We start from the raw sequence: 20,619 nt of genomic DNA on the forward strand, positions 1-20,619 counted from the left end.
TGAATCTCAAACGACTGCGTCGGGTTCTCAGATGCCTCTGGTTCTTCCACTTCCACGTCAATATTAAAGAGGTAGTTCACCTGTGGACATATGAAGGTTATATGAAGTAAATAATTCTATGTATTATAAATGTGCAAAAAAAAAATTAATCGGTTCATCCTAGCCTGAGAAAAGGCAGAAAGAGTGTTTTTATGGTCTCTCTGGCTCAAAAGTAAGAAATCCTCCAACTACCACAGTGCATTGCGCTCGCTGCCCCGCCTGCCTGTTTCAGTTTGGAGAGGGAAGGACCTATTATACTTGCGCGAGTGGTAGCGTGAGCAAACTTTGTGTAAACATATCCCTGTGATACGTTGACTAGTTTAGACTTCTGCTCTCGTTTTTTCAAATGCAAAAATGCCCAATAGTTGTTAGGTACAGTGAGGTACAGTGAGATACAGTGAGCGTTGCAAACGATGGCTGCGGGCGATAAACAACCCCACAATTGGAGAAGACGCCGGTATTGAAATGATAAAAGGTAAAACGATATGCAGTCTTCATTTCAAACTGGAGGATTATGATAGAAATCTTTTCGGCATAATGAGGCACGCTCTAAAACAAACTGCTGTTCCATCCGTCTTCGCTGTGGGCCCGTTCCCAGATGACGAACAGGTCAGCGCTTCTAATGCACCTCCCACAGCAAAACGCACTCGCCTACAGGTAAGACTGTCGTAATATTCTACTATATTTCTGTTTACAAAGTACACAATAATATCTTGAATAAAATCACTCCCTAATGATCATGTTTTCATTTTCATATTCTTTTCCCTTTATTTTATTGCATACAGGGCCGCTGGAGGTCTTTCACAGTGCACTGCTCAAGTACCCATGTTCCATGGGGATGGGTACTATGGGCATTGTCACTACCTAGAGCTTGCATGTACGGAGCTGTTGAAGGTGGCGTTGCTGTTTTTAGGCTGTGATAGCCATAGGATAGGATAGGTACATAATGTACCTATCCTAAAAACACAACAATGTACCGTACATTGTTGTGTTTTCTGTGGAGTTATGTCATTTGTGTAGTTTTGTTATTTCTTATTTACATGTTTCAATCAAATGTTTACGTTAAACCAGAGCTAAAATGCTGCAAGTAACACTTATTGAGAAAACGTTTGAGGTTCAGCAGCCCAATAGTGTAGTCCCTCTTTAAGAGAGGGGTGTGCTTTGGGTCCATGTGACCGGTGTTTACCCCGTGAAAAGGAAGCGCAAGATTAGTTTAGGTTAACCCGGTATGCAGCCACTTGGTAAGCTCTCTTAATTTCTTGTTTTCTTGTCTGCTTTCATGTTGTACGCTTCATGTTGTCTGCTATCGCTATGCTGTATCGTTGCACTGTGTTTACGTCCGCTCCCTTGTGTTGCACGTTAAAGAGAACGCGATAACGCTATGCTCAGGTAGATCCAAGTAGTTTAGACTGATATCCAAAGTTAAAAGTTAACGAAATGGTGAATGGGGACATAAAGCTAACATTTGGACTTAAAACGTTGCTGTTCCATCCGTGTCTATCCATGCTTGTTTCTTTAGCTTTATGAATGTTTTGATTAAGTGAATCGCAGAGACCGGTATTTGACGCTGGTTTGCGGCGGGGCATTATGGGAGCTGTAGTTTCCTATTGTGGTGAAAGACTAAATGCACCTTTGCATAGGCTTTTGGTAGGATTTGAATATGGTGCATAATGTTTGACGCATAAAACGTGTACATGAAAGATTATGAAGTGTTATTATTATTATTATTTATTTGTATTTTGATTCATGTATATTATGTTTATGCTATTAAATTCATATTTTGATGATATTTGTCATGAGATATGGGTTGATATGTTATTTATTATTGTTGCTTATTGTCATTGGGCTATTGTGGTGAGTGAGCTGTGATGTTTGTGTTATGCACATGAGAAGTGAAACATTGCATTCCTTACTTTTCAGGTTTATTACCTGCTTCCCTTTTTTAGAGAAATAAACAAACAAAAATGGAATACTGAATAATATCCTTTGTACACCGGGTTGCCCTTTCTGTGGGGAGAAAACGGAAGACATATTTTTTTACTTATCTTTTATATTAATTTAAAGCATTTGTTTTTAATCTTACTTATCTTTGTAATGTTGATATTTTGGATCATTTTCTTTTGTGAATAAAATCTTATATTGTTTTTACCACCTTACCTTGGATTCACCATAAATGCAATAATTATTTACATTTGTCAGACCTTTTTCCATGTTTTTTTAAAACTACAATTTATGTGGTTTAAATCACGAAGATGCAAAGTAGGTTCACCATACAGCCATCATGTATGGATGTAGCAAGAATAGATAACAATATCAAGTACTTTAGGTATCATTTGTATATTACTGTACAGCATAAAAACATTTGCTAATTACAGTAGCTCAGCATGTCAAGTATTTGTACTCAACCTTTTCTCCCCAGTTGAAATAAGTTTATCTTATACAGTAGGCCTACTTTAGTATAACAGCACTTGGGTTAGTAAACAAATCACAACAACCAACATGAATTTGAAGTTTTATACATGAAAAAAGGAACTATTTACAAAAATGTGTAGGGAGCTGTGACAAAATAGTCACAGCTCATCTTGAGCATAGTTTCTCCTGGTAGCCACGGTACTGCCCATCTTGTGCTGGGTAATGAGCTCTGGACAATACAGGCTGACAAATCAAGGCGATTGCCTCTCCCAAGTCTCTTGCCTTGCAGTATCCACTCCAGGAAATGCCGCTAAGCTGTAAGCCGATACTGTCTAAGAAAGAGAACAACATTATCAAAGCAAGATAAATGATGCCTTGAGTAGCCTACAGCATTACACAGACTTCAATCTCACGTAACATAGCCTAGTATGCTCTGCCAATAAGATCGGCTACTTTCGGATAACTACATTGTCACGTTCCCCGGGACTCAAAACTATTGTAGCCAATGTGTTAGCAAAAACAACAACACTTACTCTATGCTCAGATGTCTGTTTCTCCCAGCGGGCTTTGCCTGGCGTTTCCAGTAGGCATGGGCGATTGGCGAACGATTCGGTCAGAACGAACGATTCCCGAAGGTGAAAGACGAGAACTGATTCCCAAAACAAGAGAACTTCTTTCTTTTTTTTAACAAAACAAAAATATGGTCATGTAAATAAAAGCTACAAACGAACAGAGCTTTGTCTCCCCTCGACTTCATATTGATTGAGTCTAAAACGTTCTCATGGTGGTTGAGGGAGCTTGGGCTATTCTTCTTAAAACCACACAAGTGTAATGACCGAGCGGCGTTGTAGGCTAATGCTACAGACATTAGCTGTTTTCCAGCGCACTGTCACCGTCTGAGACCTTCTGGTGTTTTAAAAGGCTCAGTTTGCGGGCGTACCTCATATTTACAAGCAAAGTGGTGAGGCCAGACACCTGAGATTCCCTGCCAAATGACGTAACAGACCATATGACTTAACCCAACCAAATCAAACAAACGATTTGTGATAGTGACGGGAACTGAAAGAACTGATTCCCGGAAAAGAATCGTTTCGCCCATGCCTAGTTTCCAGTTCACTTTCTGGGTCCGGAAATATGTATCCAAAACCCAACTGTTCAGATGAGGCGTAAAGCCTGGGTGAGAGGTTACACACTTAGCCCCGTCCTCGCCAGATTCAGCCATTTCTTCTAGAAGAAACTGGCATCGCTGAAATTCGCTGCAGCACAGGGACTCTGTGTTAGTGTCCATAGGCGAACAGAGCAAACAGTTACACCACCAGTTCACTCCGCCGTGCTCCGGCTCCTCATCCTCTGCAACAGGCAAGGCTTGTTCAGCCACAGCAGCAGCCTCCTCCTCCATTTGTCTCAATTCTTCCTGGCTGTATTGTGGCTCGTACAAATAGCCCTGAATGTCCAAATCCAACAATATATTTTCAAAATCCACTTTGGCTGTTTCCCATTGCAAATTTGCTTCTGCCATGGTCGGAGGTTTGTGTCGGTCTAGTTCTCTAGCTAAGGTGAAGAAACATGGCGGACATTGTGTTTACATCTCATACGCAAGCTCCCGCCCCCCCCCCCTCATTCCTTATTGGTGGGCTTACAAATTTGCGGAACTAGTGGTTTGTAGTCCTCGGCCCTTCTAGCAGGCAAGCAAAGTTCTACTGAGATGACGTCAAACACGTCATTTGACGTCAGGTCAGTAGAAATGTAATCAGGACAGCTGGGCCTAGGGAGGACTGGGTTAGACTGAGGGAAGAAACAAACTTTTTATATATATTATAATAGCGATTTTATAATGATAGAATGCCGGTTCTGAATCTGTGAAGTATTCCTTTAAGTACAGACTAAACCGAGAAATGGAGGAGAAAGGGATTGTTGCCCGGGGTTGTCTCCCGTTGGAGCCCCGCTGCCCGCCGGAGCCCCGCTGCCTGCTGCCATGGCAGCGGGGCTCCGGTGGACAATCCTGGGCAACAATCCCTTTCTCCTCCATGTCACGGTTCCCAATTCCTTCTCAACCATGGCTGAGATAACCCCCACTATGAATCTCGTTGTGGAAATACCAGAGACCTCAGAGAACCCGACGCAGTCTAGTCTTTTCACCAAATGGGAGCTTTATGCAAGCTTGCGTTATTGTGTTGCGTGTTATGCAGCATAACACCAACAGCAGAACGGTTATCCAAAGAACACTTGCGACACACACACACACACAGACACAGACACACACACAGCTCTCTGGGCGAGCCAAGCAGATAAAGGGGAGGTAACCTGTCCCCATATGACGACATATGGGGCGTGTGTGTGTGGTTGCTGGCTGGTTTAAGGTTCACCTGTGGGGTATACTACGAACCTCGCTGAACATACCCAGGCTTTCTTGGGAAAACCTGGATCGACAGACGCAACTCGCGTTCAGAGTTAAATGGTACTACTACACTAACTTAGGATTCGATTAGTCGAGCCAGGTTTTCCGCTTTAGGTTCAACGCGCGTTTATCGCGTCATTTTACTCACCTTTACAAAATGGATAGTGCAAGAGCAGCCTATTTCACTCAAGAGGAACAGATTGTCACAATTAACTCCTATGAGGAGTTCAAAAATCTAACAGCTAGGGGCAACACAATTGCACATACTGGCTAGGGAGGCGTGCTGGCAAAAAATAGTGTAGGCCTAAATTTGATCGTGTAAATTCGTATAAGTGAAAGGATTCTGCATATAGTCTATACAATTACTATGCCAAATGATTAATTGTTCGCCATTAATCCCAATAGAGTGATGCTGATTTCAAAATGCATGAGCAACGTCAAACCTGCCTTGTTCTATAATTTAGGGAATTCACTTTAAATACACCCTATTTAAGAAATGTATTATGTTTTCGACCGCTGTGAGGTAGCGGCGGTGGCGTAGTGGATTATTAAAAGACCCGAACGCCAGCGACCGGGTTCAATTCTCGCCGGTCCATCATCATGCCTTTTACCCCCATACTTGTGGTGCCAGCACGGTCGTGAGAACATGGATTAAAGTTCGAAATAAGTACAAAAATATAATTCCATAACCTTCAGTAAATTAGTAGCCTATTCCATATGACTTGTGACTTTTTAAGCTTCACATGCGCATCACTTGCGGGAGACGAACACCGCACTCTAACACTCTCACGGAGACACATTGCGCAACAGCAAGCATTGTCTACATAAGGTCCAACAAGGACGATAAAGTAGCGAATACCCTCTGATGAGAACCTGTATCTCTCAAAAAGAATATTCTCAGCCAATGCCAAGGGATCGGATCTGTCCCAAAAGACCCGCTGTCTCCGGAGAGACCCCTATACGATACGGGCTCCGAGGTCTACGGGGAAACCCACAAATGAAGACGTCACTGTCAACGGAGGGGCGAGGAAGCTGCGCTTATCTTAGCTGAGAACCTGCTCCCGACCAGGTTTGGTTGACAGCATAAGTCACCATGGTGATACGGCGACGCTAAAAGATATCGACTTTCGTGTCCCAGCTAACCCAGGCTTTGAGCGCAACATAACTCGCTAACGCACTAATCGAGGTTCGTAGTAGGCTACAGGGCACTGGCCAATTGTAGGCTAATCTAATTGTATTCTGATGCTGGGTGGGGCTGCACACCTGTTGCACACATTGAGTAATCAGTGTAACAGGTTAATCCAACCATCTCCACAAACACCGCCACATACCTCCGGGACCGGATGAAAGCGTCCGTATCCGTATTTACCGTAGGGTGTGAATGGGCCTTAATGCATGGCAGGCTTGCCAACTTATGTTTTTTGGCCGGAGTAAGACTCTGTAGAATCTTATGTTTACCGTATAACAGGGTCGACCGCACCAATTTAGCGCTCGTCCGAAGCAACAGGAGATCTAACGGGTATTTTTCTTTTGGCGTGACATTTGTTGCGTGTGCGTCAGAGTGTGATTCATGAAGTGAAGCATGAAGTGTCGCGCCAGATGCGTGACAGTTAGCAACCCTGGCATGGCAGTGGCGCACCCTCCCCGTGTTCATTAACTGCAAAACTTGCTCCACTGCCATGCAGGAGAGCAATTGAACTTGATTAACTAGTGATTCCATATAGCCATGGGAGGGGAGGAGTGCATAGCATATAAACACTGCATGCATAACTATCTCTATGCTAATAATGACGAGGCAGTTCTCGACATAAGTCATCAGTATCTGATGGAAACAATCTGGTCTCTTACTCATCAGCTGGTGATTACCTTTCAGCCTCTCTCACTCTTTTCCAAAGAGGGGTGGTCTGATCACATACCTAGCACCAAGGTGCTTTATACCATGTTGCTTGTCCCAGAAGCCAATTCCTTTGTCTGCGTTGAGCCGTCCGAAACTCACCTCGCAGAGGAACGCAGCCAGCTCAAACCTGGACACAGCTTTACCTGAGGAGCTTTGTGTTTTTTTTAATAACTACGTTGGCTTTTACTTTTATATTTTTGGAAGCATTTCTTATAGCACAGCCCATTGGTCTGTTGCTTGTCAAGAGATAAACTTCGTTTTCAGAAGTAAAAGAATCACACCACCTAACGATAAGTAGCTAACCTAAAGATAAGTAGAGAATCAACATTGAAAGTACATGACCTTCCCATTTACATGGATGTGGACAAGAGCCAAAGCTATTCACAATCTGACTTTTTGTTGTTTAGTGTTCGTTCTCCCCGTGTCCACTAGATGGCCTTAGACTTTTCCAATCACCTTATTCCAATCACCTGCGCCTCTTTGTCAATCCTCCCACCTTCACCTAGTAAATGCAAATCACATCGCTTGGTAGCCTACACGTGCTCTATATGGACGTGTCTGACATAACGAATTATGATTGCGTCGAAAATGGCAGACTTATGCTGAAAACAATATTTTACAATATTCAATCAATCTGAATACCACTTGATAATGACCCAGGGCCTGAGAACAACGGAGGCTTATAGAGGCCATCCCCCTTAGTAGTGTCACGTTTTGTGTGAATCGCAAATAAACGGCTACACGTGAACCTCCTAAGATGGCGCAATTTGATTGGTTCGCTATCTCGGGATATTGGGCAATTGTTGAATTGTATTGTTTTCGGTCGTCTCGTCATGCAAATAAAAACAAATGAACTGCTATTAAAAACAAATAAATCATGGCAAAAAGTGTTCTCTTGTTTATTTTTGTAGTGTTTACATACTAAAACAATTATTCACCTCAGGCTCCATGAAAAGTGGGGAATAGCCTATTCCCTAGGGATCACTAGGATCACTCGGGGACAACCATTCCGTCGCCTTTGATTGACGTGTCCTCGCAACTCAAACGGAATTGGGCGGTGCGTGTGGGCTGTGAACACCTGTCGAGGATGATTGTAGTTAGGCGGGTGCTGCATGCAGCGCTCAACTATTGTTCTTAAGTTTTTAAGGTTAGAGCTTCAAGTTTGTCAAGTTTTGTGTGAATCATATGAACGGCATTAATATATGCTACATGTGAACCTCCTAAAATGGCGCAATTTGATTGGTTCGCTATCTCGGGATATTGGGAAATATCCCATGGTTGAGATCTCAAACTCGGGATATTAGCTGTGTTCGAAATCGTTCCCTATTCCCTCACTCACTATTCCCTATATAGTGTTTATGATATAGTGAACTATATAGGGTAGGCCTACGAACAAACGAGAATTCGGACACTATGTGGAACATTTCTGAACGTCATTTGCGTCAGTATGCACCCGCATTGCATTGTGGTATACGGGAGTAACATGTAGGGAACATCGTATGTTCACTCAAATTTGGGGTATTTTATAGGCCGTTTCTCAATACCAAGTACGCGGACTACGTTCTCGCGGACTTGGAAGTACGTACTTGGCAAGTCCGGACTTTCAAGTACGGACTTCCGAGAACGCGAGTACGCACCTGCAATTGGAACAGCAGCGGACTCGATGATGCATTCTGGGATATTTAACGGTCCCAAGTCCACACGAGTCACCTCCGATGCATCCTCGGTAGAACGGCCTCATCGAGAACGCATCGAGAACACTTCCGGGTTTTACGACAGTACTCGCGTACTTGGAATTGGAACAGTGCTTGGGCTACCACTGATGACGTTTATCGAGAACGCAAGTACACGAGAACACACGAGAACGCGAATTGAGAAATGGCCATTGTGAATAGTGATATAGTGAACGAAATTAACCGCTGAGAATTCGAACAGCACTACAAAATGGCGAGCACCCTATATAGTGCACTATATCTGTGATAGGGAACGATTTCGAACTTAGGCTGTTTCTGAAATGCTATACTACATAGGCTGCATACTGACACAGTATATACTGTGCACTACATACTACTCCCCACCCTAGTATGCAGTATAGTATGCAAGTATGACAAGTATCATGCAGTGTACTACACAGTCACATGACCAAAAAATTCGGTTATAAATATAAACGGTTGAGCCATTTGCTCTGTTAACAATGAAAAACACACGATTACAAAAACATACGAAAGCTTATCACATCAAAATAAACAACTAATTACAACTAATTATACATTTATGTATTTGTATTTGTATTCGCCGCTCGCATTGTCCGCCATTATTTTAAATGTTCAGCGGTGCCGCGTTGCATTGTGGGATACAGTATCCGACGTAGTGAGCTCTGGATGTATACTAGAATTTTTTGACCGATTAGTACATCATCCGGGTAACTGTCGCATACTGCAAAAAAACATTTTTCGCGTACTGCATACTACTTACTACTTTTACGTCACGATCAGTATACGAGCAGTATGTAGTATGCCATTTCAGAAACGGCCACAGGTCCCATTTTCGGTCGTCTCGTCACGTCCAGGCACCGTTGCCAGATTGGGCAGTTTCCCGCCCAATTGGACTACTTTTAATAACGTTAGGCTGGGAAAATTAGCATTACTGTGCGTTCACACCAAAAGACACATTTTTCGCCTGGTCGTGCAGTCGCCCAAGTTTTGTTGTGCAAGAAATCATAATCCGTCGCTGCAGTTATGTCAGGCGAATTTTGTCGTGCCACATCTTTTGCCCACCAACAGTGCTTCATGCCATTCTCAAGCATGGCCGAGATAACCACCAGACGTCGGAATGCCCGTCGTTTATGGGTTCATAATATCATCCGGAGGAGCACACAGCCGGTTGAACGCTGATTGGCTGTTACGTTACGTCACACAGGGAGTGAACGCTGGTTGGCTGTCATCACGCAAATGTCGTGACAAAGTTCAAATATTTCAAGAAAAGCAAAGCTTTTTCTTTGCTTTTTCAGGTAATTTCTAGGTGCACTGTGCACTGCAATACATTTGACCTTTCAGATTTTTCAGCAGTGAAGGGCAGCACATTTGACCTTTCAGATTTGTCAGTTCAATATTCTAGTTTTAATTCAAATCGCTTAAAAAAATTATCCAAAAGGTTCTGAATTTGTTTTTGAAGGTCTAGACTTCAGAAGTTATCAGCGAACACCTTATCCTCCACATGACAGCCTCTGTTTGCAGTAGCTTATTGTGGAAACGTGAGCCCTGGTCCGACCTACTAAACACACATGTCAGTGATGCCCTAAAATATTTCTAATTCAGTACACATGTGACAATGTGACAATGAGAAATGAGAATGAAAAACATACAAAGCCGTCCTTTCATCCCGTTTGCTGCATGAGCGTCACTGTTTTAGTGGTCAATATTTGCAGACTAATGCAAGCACACAGAACACGGTTGTACATTGGAGACCTTTTTTGTGTTCCCATTTGAAGGTACTGGGAAAGTGGTAGGACATGAAAGCTGTCAAATTGTTTTTATATATTTTGGGATAATGGGTTAGTGGATTATTTATTGAACATTAGATATTAATACTTATATGAATATATATTAATTATATGAATAATGTATGTAAGCCTACCTCTGACAACAATGTTTTAGAGGTCTGTCATTGGGTTAGTTAATTAAATTCATTCATTCATTAATTGTACTGTGCGAACGGCCTGTTACCCTATTCTGCATACCCCTCGTCCAGCCCCACCTTATTCTGTGTTTGCACCACCACATTCTCCCAGGACACCAGTGTCTGGATGAGATAACCTATTCTGGTTCCGTCTTTTAATCCAGTTTAAATTGAATCACCGGTGATTCCACAGAGCGATCGAGAGGGAGGAGTCCATATTGAAGTTGGACTACTCAACAGCTTGACTATCACTAGGCCTATAATCAGTGTGCGAATTAAGGGGGAGCAGGGGGAGCTATAGCTCCACTAGTGGTGAGATGAGCTCCCCTGGAAACATGGTTTGTGAAATTTTGGGGGAGCTCTAAAATATTGATATCATAGCCAAATAAATGCTATTTTGGGCACGTAGCCTAATGCTTGTCATTACCGCGCTAGAGCCGCTCGAAGCGTGGGGGCACTGCCTGCAGCCCCACTATCCAGTCACCTGTGCGCCTGTAGTGTATGTGTCTCTCCAGGCAGTGAGAGGGTTGTGTTAGCTATGTTATAGCGGTTATGTTAATAATAATGGCATATTGTTCATGGTTAGGCTGCCGCTATGGGCTGGCTGCTCTTAACGCGTGTGTTCGGCTCTGTGTAGGCCTACAGCCCATGTGATGTAAGTTATTGAGTTGAGTAATTTTAAGTTGATTTAATTAAGCAGTCAAACGTTACTTTGGTGGTCCGTGGATTATTTTTTATCATGTGGATTGAAGTTTGCGTAGCCCATAAATGCTTGGGAAATCTGTTGAAATGAAATTAACGTGATCCATCGGGGCGTTTTATGTAAATATCTTACCTTATCTTATCCTACATATGCCTATAGATAAATGGCCTCACCCGTGTGCAACAAATTTTCTCTTCATAATAGGCCTATGTCTGCTCTGTTGTAGTAGGCTATTAATGCAACAACCAGCAGTTATACAGTGTTAGTAGGCCTAATTAATTCAGGCATAGGACGGTGTGCAGGCTACTTATTATACCCCGCTCCCCCGGAGACCGTGGTATAATTCGCACACTGCCTATAATTAATGACTTAAAAACTACCTCGTGACAGTTCCCCACATGAGCGACAGGTGACATCTGTTGGAATCAAACTAGATCGCAAACACAAGGATTATTTCACCACTCACATTCTTGGAGAGCTAATGGTCTCTCTTACTCATCAGCCAGGTGATCACCTTTGAGTTTCTCTCCGTGTTCGCCAAAGAGGGGTGTGGTCTAATCACGTTCCTGTCACACAAGGTAGCCTACTTTACCATGTTTGCTTGTCCCAGAAGCCAATTCCTCTGTCTGCGTCGAGCCGTAGACACCGAAACTCCACTCGCATTGGAACACAGCCCGGCTCCAACCTGGATACGGAATTACCGAAGGAGCTTTGTTCAATTTTACTTTTCTATGTTTAGGAGCATTTCTTATAGCACAGCCAATTGGTCTGTGGCTTGTCAAGAGAGACAAGTGGCTTTGAGGGGTTAAGAAACGGATCGCTTCAGAGAGGTAGGGGTCGCATTGAGGAGTTTGAGTTCAGTAGATGGACCTGGAACAGAATGTATGTTCGATCATGATGCTAGATGATAGATAAAGATATTAAATGATCACTAAACTAATCAATTCATCTCATCTAACCATCCTCCACGGAATTCTAATATTTATTATTATTTATAATTATCCGAAATAACTTTTCATATGTTCCCAGATTTCAACTAAACTAAAAAAAAAAGTACACCCGCTCTACCTCCTCCTTTCCCATTCATTCATTATTATATTATGATATTTGATTTCCCTACACAACTGATCCAATGTTGTTTTCATTTTACATCGTTACCCCTAAGTGAGGACTTCCGTAAGGGGCACAAGGGCCACAATTGTTTCGCCATCGTGTCATTAGCCAACCATCCACCGCCTGCTGTTTAATTCTCCCCTTGCAGCGGAATGGCAGTGTGTTTCTACCACTGGAGGAACCTGCTCATCTGCGTCTGCACCCCATGCATTCTCCTGGCCCTGCTGTTCGTATACATCACCCTGGTGGTGTGCCTGACCACGCCCCGCACATCAGGGACAGCAACATCAATTTCCGATACCATCCATTTTATTGCCCAGGGAACCCATCGAAACGAGGGCTCTGCCCCGTCACCCGAACGGTTCTGGGACCCGCACCTGAGCCTCGGGGTCTGGAACCTCCTCCAGTTGTCCACCGACCGCTCCATCAACCCCATCCTGCGGCCCTACAAGCACAGCCGGCATCCGGACAGAGGAATCAAAACAAGTCGCGACCCCCGGCCGGCAGGGGGTCCCCCCCGGGCCCGGGACCTGGTGCCACAGCTCGGCCGGCTCGCCGGTGACATCCAGGAGTTTGCGAGGCACATGCACAAGAGAGACTACCCCGTTGTGACGGAGCCGCGGGATGCGTGCGATGTGGGCTCCGTGGACGACCACGACAGCACGCTGCTCCTCCTGGCCATCAAGACCACGGTGCAGAACTTCAAGAACCGGCAGACCATCCGGAGCACGTGGGGGCAGGCGGGCTGGGTGGGCGGCCAGAGGGGGGCAGGCGGGGGCTACGTCCGCAGGGTGTTTCTGCTGGGGACCGACCGCAGCCGGGACAACAGCACGGAGTGGCCCGATCTGTTGACCTTAGAGAGCCGGCAGTACGGGGACATCCTCCAGTGGGACTTCCACGACTCCTTCTTCAACCTAACGCTAAAGGACGTGCTCTTCTGGCGGTGGTTCTCGCGCGGGTGCCGGCGGACGCAGTTCGTCTTCAAGGGGGACGACGACGTGTTCGTCAACACGCCCGCCCTGGTGGACTATCTCCGGCAGCAGCTGGGGGATCCGGGGACGGTCATGAGGAGCTTCATGGTGGGGGACGTGATCGGGGCGGCGCAGCCCGAAAGAAACGTTAAGTCTAAATACTTTGTGCCCGAAGCCTTCTACGCCGGCTCGTACCCGCCCTACGCCGGCGGCGGAGGGGTGGTGTACTCGGGCTTTCTGACCAAACTCTTGTACCTGGTGTCGAAAAGGGTGCACCTGTATCCCATCGACGACGTGTACGTCGGCATGTGCCTGCAGAAGCTGAACGCCTACCCATCCTATCATCCCGCATTCCTCACCTTCGACTTCCGCGGTGACGACGAGATGGACCCGTGCGCCTACCACAAGACCATCATGGTCCACAAGAGGATGCCCGACCGGGTGGCGCAGCTCTGGGCGCGGCTCAAGGAGAGACAGCCTCTGTGCTGGAACGTGACGCTCAGGGGGGGATAAGCAGAAGAATTAGCCTGGATTTAAAAATTGTCAAAGATATTCCGTTCACCCACAAAGTTGTCAGCCTGAATTGTAGTGCACCTGTTATAAGTTATTGTTTTGTTTACTTTTATGGCACACATATTGTAAAGTTTGTACATGTTGAAATGTTTCAGAATTTCTTGACCCTGAGACCAGCTGGATATTGTGGTTTTTCTAACACCAGAAACACATTAACAAAGGATTTTTGCAGAAAGCAGGAAATAAGAATTGGAAATCATAAAATAATTAAATAATCAGAGACCAGAGTTTCTGTAATTAAATAAAGTGTTTATTAGAACCACATAAACACTTTTCATATAAATCATGTACATTGTAGCACACAAACATATGTATTTATTTTTTTCTAACATGAAATTAAATGGGTCTAAAGCTCGAGTAAACCCCAGTGGGGAAATAAAAACCAAATAAAGCTGCTATGAACCATTTGTAACAGCAACAATCTATTACTGGGTTGGACATCTTCAGTCAAATTCACCTCCATGATACATACCAAGGAGTTTCCTTGGTATGTAAAAGCTAGAGCAAAGCACACCTTAAACAAAAGGATCATTATCTTCTTCTGCATAACATAAGAGGTACCATGAATTCAAAGAGCCAAGGAGAGGAGGAATGTTTTGCATGGACATTGGAATTTCCAAACGTGGGGTTCGAAACTCAACTCAGACCTGTTATCTGTTCAGCAAGATCATAGCACGCATTCCAATTAGAAACAGGCAGGTTTGTTGAATGAGTTCCTAAAGGCCCAACTGGAGATTTGTCCTTGTTCCTTAATGTTCCAAAAAAAAGAAAAAAGTGCACAATCAGCCGAGGAGTCGAGGACTGGAAAGAGAGCGAGGGATGCGACCCCATCCAGTCGTCTTCTCCGATCCCGTCACCTCAGCATAAAATCCCTTGTTAAAGATGTGTCCAACTCATTAACGAGGGTCCCTTTAGCGGCCCCTAGGAGCCCGTGTTCGTCAGCTCCCCCTCGTCCCTCTAGCGGCCCGCGACTGTCGGCTCCTCTTCGTCCCTCTAGCGGCCCCTAGGAGCCCACGACCGTCCGCTCCTCCTCGCTGTCCTCCCCGCTCTCCTCCTCATCCTCCTCGCTCTCGCTGTAGTGGGCGTCGGGCCGGTTCGTGTTAACAAAGAGGTCGCTCTCGTCGTCCTCCGAGTCACTGCTGCTGCCCTTCCCCTCGTCCCCTTCCTCCTCCTCCCCGTCTCCTGCTGTCCGTCCAGGCAGTCTGTCCGTCTTCTCCATGGAGGCGGGCTGCTCTACAAACCCGTCTGGCCTGCAGTGCAGAGGAGATGAGGCCGTTAGAACAGAGGCAGATTCCATCCCAATGTTTGTTATGTTGTTTTTTTAATGGACTAAACTGGTAAATTGACTGCATTCGTTTTCATGCTTTTATAGCCTTACGCCTCTACTATTGTATTCATTGATTGACATTATTGAATACTATTGTAGAACCTCGTTAACAGGTTACCCCTGAGTCAGGCCCGGTTCTACGGGGGTGCATAAGCATGCATTGCACCCCCAAAAAAATTGTTTGCACCCTCAATTGAAAAAAGGAGGGAGTGAATTATTATTTTTTTTTATAAATATGATTAAAAAAAAAAAAACACTTGCTCACAAAACTAATTGTTCCATTAAATACCGTTGTTTGCTGCATTTATTTTGTTCACTAAACCGATAAGAACGTTATTATTATTATGACAGGTGTGCGTGAACTGCGCCCCGTCCGGCGGCGCGCACGTCAGTGACATTAAACTTCTTCGGCAGCAACAATTAGGCATTTACAATGGATATCCGAAAATAAAAAAGAACACCGCAAAAGAATCCAATACATCAGACAGTATAACCGTTGTGAACACTAGCACTTGCAACGCTAGCTCAATCCTGCCCGACTCGCTGCCTTTGCCGGCGCCGCTCTCACTCCCGGACAAGCAGCCTTTGCCGGCGCCACTGTGTTGTTCATAAGAACCCATATTTGCCAATTGTGTTTTGATTGTATTTATTTACAATCTTGTGAACTTTAAGAAAGGCACTATGTATTACTGATTACTTTTTGTGAAAATAACATTCCTAATTGGGTTTTATCTGTCAGCATTAAAAGTTTTGGGCAGCAGAATAAGCACTTATTGACATTAAGTGGTTCACATAAAGGTGCATCTCATAATATTAGAATATCAGGGAAAAGCTATTTTTTTGTAATTTAATTCAAAAGGTTCCATATAATCTAGATGTATTAGACATGAAGTGATATATTTCAAGCATTATCTTGTGAATGATAATGTAAAATTATTTTGTGACATTTAGTGGTTCACTTATAGAAATACAGAGCATGTTTTATGTTTTATGTTTATGTTGTTAAATTATTTGGTCTCACAAGGCTACAGTGCTGCTTGAAAGTATGTGAACCTCTTGAGCCTTTTCAAATTTGATTTAATTTAACCATTATTAATTAATTCTCATATCCAAAGCTTGGATATCAATAAGCTAACGTTGCAGCTGAAATGTTCTCCACATCACAAGACATGAGGTGATACCATCTTTTAAGCACAGTAAATGTTTTTGTCCCAACATGTCAGTACAACTACCCAGAAGTGCTTGTCTATCTACTGGTAGAAAGGCCTAGTGTAAAAAGCGAAGTCTGAACTGAAGCTGGGTAGCTGGTTTTACTATAGTACTGGTGCACCCATAATCTCAGATGCACCCCAAGGCATTCTGTTCTGGAACCGGGCCTGCCCTGAGTGCCAACACAAGCCCTCCTGTATAGGCCCTCCTGTGTCGCCCTGCGTGGTTGATGTTCCTCACCAGAGCTGCAGTCTCTGGAGGTGCCGAATGTGGTCCTTGTACAATATGACACAGATCTCTGCTTTCACCTTCTCTCCCTCCTCGATGGGGTCCACAATCACGTAGTCACCTGGCGGAAGACAAGCCAACATCAACACTTAATGGCAGCTAGATATATCGGTCTGCCAAATATAAAGTCTGGAAACCGGTTACACTTGCCCTACAAGATAATTAAAGGATGTCTTCTAGGGGTGTGCATCTCTCCAATAAAAGACGATTCGATGCTTATCTCGATACATGGGGTACGATACGATTGAGGAACGATACATTTTTAAAATGGAACGATTCGATTCAGTTCGATTCAGAAGGATTTTGATTCGATGTCGCACTGCTCAATTCGAGAGGGTATGATGCAATGGATTTCTTGTTGAAAGTAGACAATCATTTCACAAAATGAATTAACTTGTAAATGTGGCATTTCCTTCAAAAAGATTTATCAAAGACTAGAGAAGAAGTGTATTTGTTAGGGGTGTGCATCTCTCCAATAAAAGACGATTTGATGCGTATCTCGATACATGGGGTACGATACGATTCAGGAACGATAAATTTTTAAAATGGAACGATTCGATTCAGAAGATTCGCATCTTTTAAATCAAAATGGATTTTCCGATTCAAAATCGGTTTTTGTTACACCCCTAATGTCTTCCTACTTTTCCAGCAGCCATATCAAAGGGCTCCATCTTGTGAGCAATTGAAGTCACTAGGTCTACACCGATCAAGATCACCAATCTTTCTAACGCGTGAAATATATATGAGTTTTAAGAAAAGACGTGACGGCATGTAAACCCAGCACTACAGTTTATCTCTGGCCTAATTAAGCGTGTGGTCACACGGTTTTAGTTAAGTTTAGACGTAGAGGAATAAATTAAACATCACTTAGAAGAGAAGAGAGGGAATCAGGGGGATGACTGTTTATTAGTATGAGTCGGGCCAACACACTCACGCCAAGAAAAGGAGCTATACTGGATAATACCATAGACTGTATGGATAACGCCCAACACCGGTTTAATCCATCATCTAAATAAAGGTCACCTGTGATACGCTCTGCATGGGTCAATATTTGCATGCAGAGAAAATTAAGTATATTGTGAAGAAGAGGCTGTTGTTATCCTACCAAGCTTTGCATAACAAATGATGACCTTCAGCAACATTCAGTGTAGTCAACATGGTAGATGCTTATATTTGTAGCCTGCTCTTTGTTTCCAGTAATGCGGTGCAAGCCTGTTATACAGATATACAACCACGTTTGGTAACCCATCACTTTAAGGGCTGCAGGGCTTGTGTGTTGTGGTTTTAAGTAGGCAAACAAGTGGGCGACAGCCTAAGGTTACTTCCACCAAAGCAGCGGCGCAGCCAGTTCGTTTCACAAGTCTAGGTCTGCCACTTCTGGCACAAACGTCCATTAAAAGAAAAACAGGAGAATGAAGCCCAGGGAGATGCAGACTGTTATTGCATCCTATTGCTGAGATCAACAAAAATCTTTTTCTATGGTTAAGAAAAGCCTACCTTGATTGTGTGTCAAGATGATTTATGTTAAAGAAGGATACCGTTACTGTCCCTAATCACACTGTCTTGTGCACACTAGTTGAGTCACGTGATCGGCCCCCTCAAATCAGCAAATCTTAAGTTGATCGGCTGATCACGATCACAGGGCGTATATAGGCCGATAATGGATCACAAGTCACACTAACAGTCAAATTGAACCAATAGATAATGATGAACCAATAGATTAATAATACTGATTAACTTCATACAAGTGCTACGGCTTTCCAATCTTGCTTTTCATTGTTTTGGCATCATGGTTATATTTATTTTGGGAGCTCAGTTGTACAAATACACCACATCCATAAAACACCTGGACACTACATGAGATAATAACGGAGACGATAGGCTTTCTTTCGTCTCAGTAGAATGTGTGTATCGAACTAACTCCTGACCACCAGTATAACCATTGGGTGATTCATTAGTCCATCTCTATAACATCTCTTTTGACACATATTGCATCATTCTCCATATGGGTCCAACATAAGATACTCAATGTTCTGCAGATCAGGAGAAGAGGAGCATTGGAACTCCACTCACCTCTTTTGATCCAGAGGTTTTTGCGGAACTTGTTGGGCATGCTGACGAGAAATGTCTCCCCCTTGGAGGTGACTGCCTCGTGGAGATTGTTACCACGGCTACCAATAACCTACAAGCAATAGGAAACACTGATCAGTCCAGATGTTGCATACAGTTTGACTATTGAAGTTATATTTGGATACATTTGTTTGCACTTGAATGACTATAGAAAGTAACTTTTCTCTAACAGTTACACCTTAGTATGTTTGTTGACTGACCATAGAACAGTTATAAATTCGTTAGTATTTCTGCCTGACCACAGCACAGTTATAGATCAGTTTATATTTTGACTGCCTATAGAAGTCATCGTTTTAAATGCAACCATGCGAGATGTTTAAAACAGGTAAATGCGGGTTCACCTTTACGATCTGCTGGTCTCCCGTGGGATTGATGAAGTCTCCCAGGACCTCCTGGACGACGTGCTTGCGTTTGGTGGCTTGAGACATTGTGGATGCGGGGCTGCAGTCGTCTTCTCCAGCTGTGAGACGGAGATGTGTTTGACCAGTTTCATAGCAGTACAGACCACACATTAGGTTAAACCATAATGGCATTTCTATATGATAAACATAAATGTCCTGAAGAGAAGTAACATTTAACTTAACATTAGAGCCCCTAACCATGTATATACTATTATTTGTATATGCTCAGTATGATGAATTAAACATTAGAGCAACTAACCATATCTATACTATTCTATGGATGTGCACAGTATTATGAATTTAACATTATAGCCACTAACCATATATATACTATTCTATAGATGTGCACAGTATGATGAATAACAGTGAGTCAAGCGTCCAAGTGAGCCTAGCCACCTAGCTCAGCTCATAGCCTAGCATCACTCATGCTTGTTTAAACTGGTTACCTTGAACAGATGCAGCGGATCAACGTGTCTGTGTGTAGCAGAGGACACCTCCGATCACTTTAACACCGGAATTAGTTAACTTAGTGCCACGACACTTCGGTAACATGAAGGTATAACTACGCTTTATCAGTCGGTAGACGTTAACCTCATGGGCAAGTTCCGATAACACTTCCGGCTGGACAACACACTCGCACTTCAAAATAAAAGTTTACGCGTTCCGCATGAACGGACATTTGATAACCGATTATTTATAAATAGGATATTGGGTATACATTACAACTATATTGGTTTATATTAAATTAGAATAAGAATTCGTATTTATTTTAACGATTAACATCATTCTGACTCTAACCTCGTGATACATTTTTTATTTTTATTCAATCTTCATAATTCACATTTATTATATATTTCACAATGATTTAATGGAAGCAGTAGAACAAAAAAAAGATAAGGAAAAGTTTAAATTTTTATTCAATCTTCATAATTCACATTTATTATATATTTCACAATAAAATAAAATAAAAGCTTCAGCAATCCCTGTTGTATGTAAACGATAACACTAGGCAGAACGCCGGGGCAAACGGAACCAGGATCAACGTCTTGGGTTAGAGCACTATGTACCTGAACCATAGAGGAAACCTACAGACAAGCGAGTTATTTCACAGCAGCTGCAATGAGGAATGAGTTAATCAATAATCAAACACAATTCGATTCTTAGCATGGTGAATTAAAACAGCAACTAACTAAAAACAACATTTTTATAAATCCCACTAAAATTATGAATACAACTTTAGAGCCAATAGACCTCTGAAGAATAAGTCCCGCCTCCGAGTCTCCGGTTCCCTCGGTCAAATGTCTATGGGAAATAACATGGGGTTTTTGAATGATCGTACATAACAAACTCTGTAGGTGGCGAAGAAGTAAAAGCTGTGTCACGTTTTGAACTACACACATTTTCCATCTCGTTTCGACTGGCTTTTTGGATTGTCGGTGCCGTTAAAGTAGTAAACGATTATAAATGCTATTTTAACGAC

At 43.3% G+C, this 20,619-nt stretch overlaps 2 protein-coding genes across 2 annotated transcripts; one reads left to right on the top strand and one right to left on the bottom strand.

The window, feature by feature from the left end:
* Positions 1 to 12,392: 12,392 nt before the first annotated feature.
* On the top strand, positions 12,393 to 13,724 carry LOC311345239 (N-acetyllactosaminide beta-1,3-N-acetylglucosaminyltransferase 2; the record flags this gene model as incomplete). The annotated part of the gene is made up of 1 exon (XM_084469612.1): positions 12,393 to 13,724. The coding sequence occupies one exon, from the start codon at positions 12,393 to 12,395 to the stop codon at positions 13,722 to 13,724; it is 1,332 nt and encodes a 443-aa protein (XP_084325738.1).
* Positions 13,725 to 14,023: 299 nt separating this feature from the next.
* eif1ad (eukaryotic translation initiation factor 1A domain containing) lies at positions 14,024 to 19,743 on the bottom strand. The gene is made up of 5 exons (XM_084469737.1): positions 19,586 to 19,743; positions 19,080 to 19,198; positions 18,682 to 18,790; positions 16,561 to 16,669; positions 14,024 to 15,034 (listed from the first exon to the last, which is right to left on the bottom strand). The coding sequence occupies exons 2-5, from the start codon at positions 19,164 to 19,166 to the stop codon at positions 14,788 to 14,790; spliced, it is 552 nt and encodes a 183-aa protein (XP_084325863.1). The 5' UTR covers positions 19,167 to 19,198; positions 19,586 to 19,743; the 3' UTR covers positions 14,024 to 14,787.
* Between the last annotated feature and the right edge of the window lie 876 nt (positions 19,744 to 20,619).

The sequence above is a fragment of the Micromesistius poutassou genome, assembly GCF_964030765.1.
Source record: "Micromesistius poutassou genome assembly, chromosome: 6".
NCBI classification, from domain to species: domain Eukaryota; kingdom Metazoa; phylum Chordata; class Actinopteri; order Gadiformes; family Gadidae; genus Micromesistius; species Micromesistius poutassou.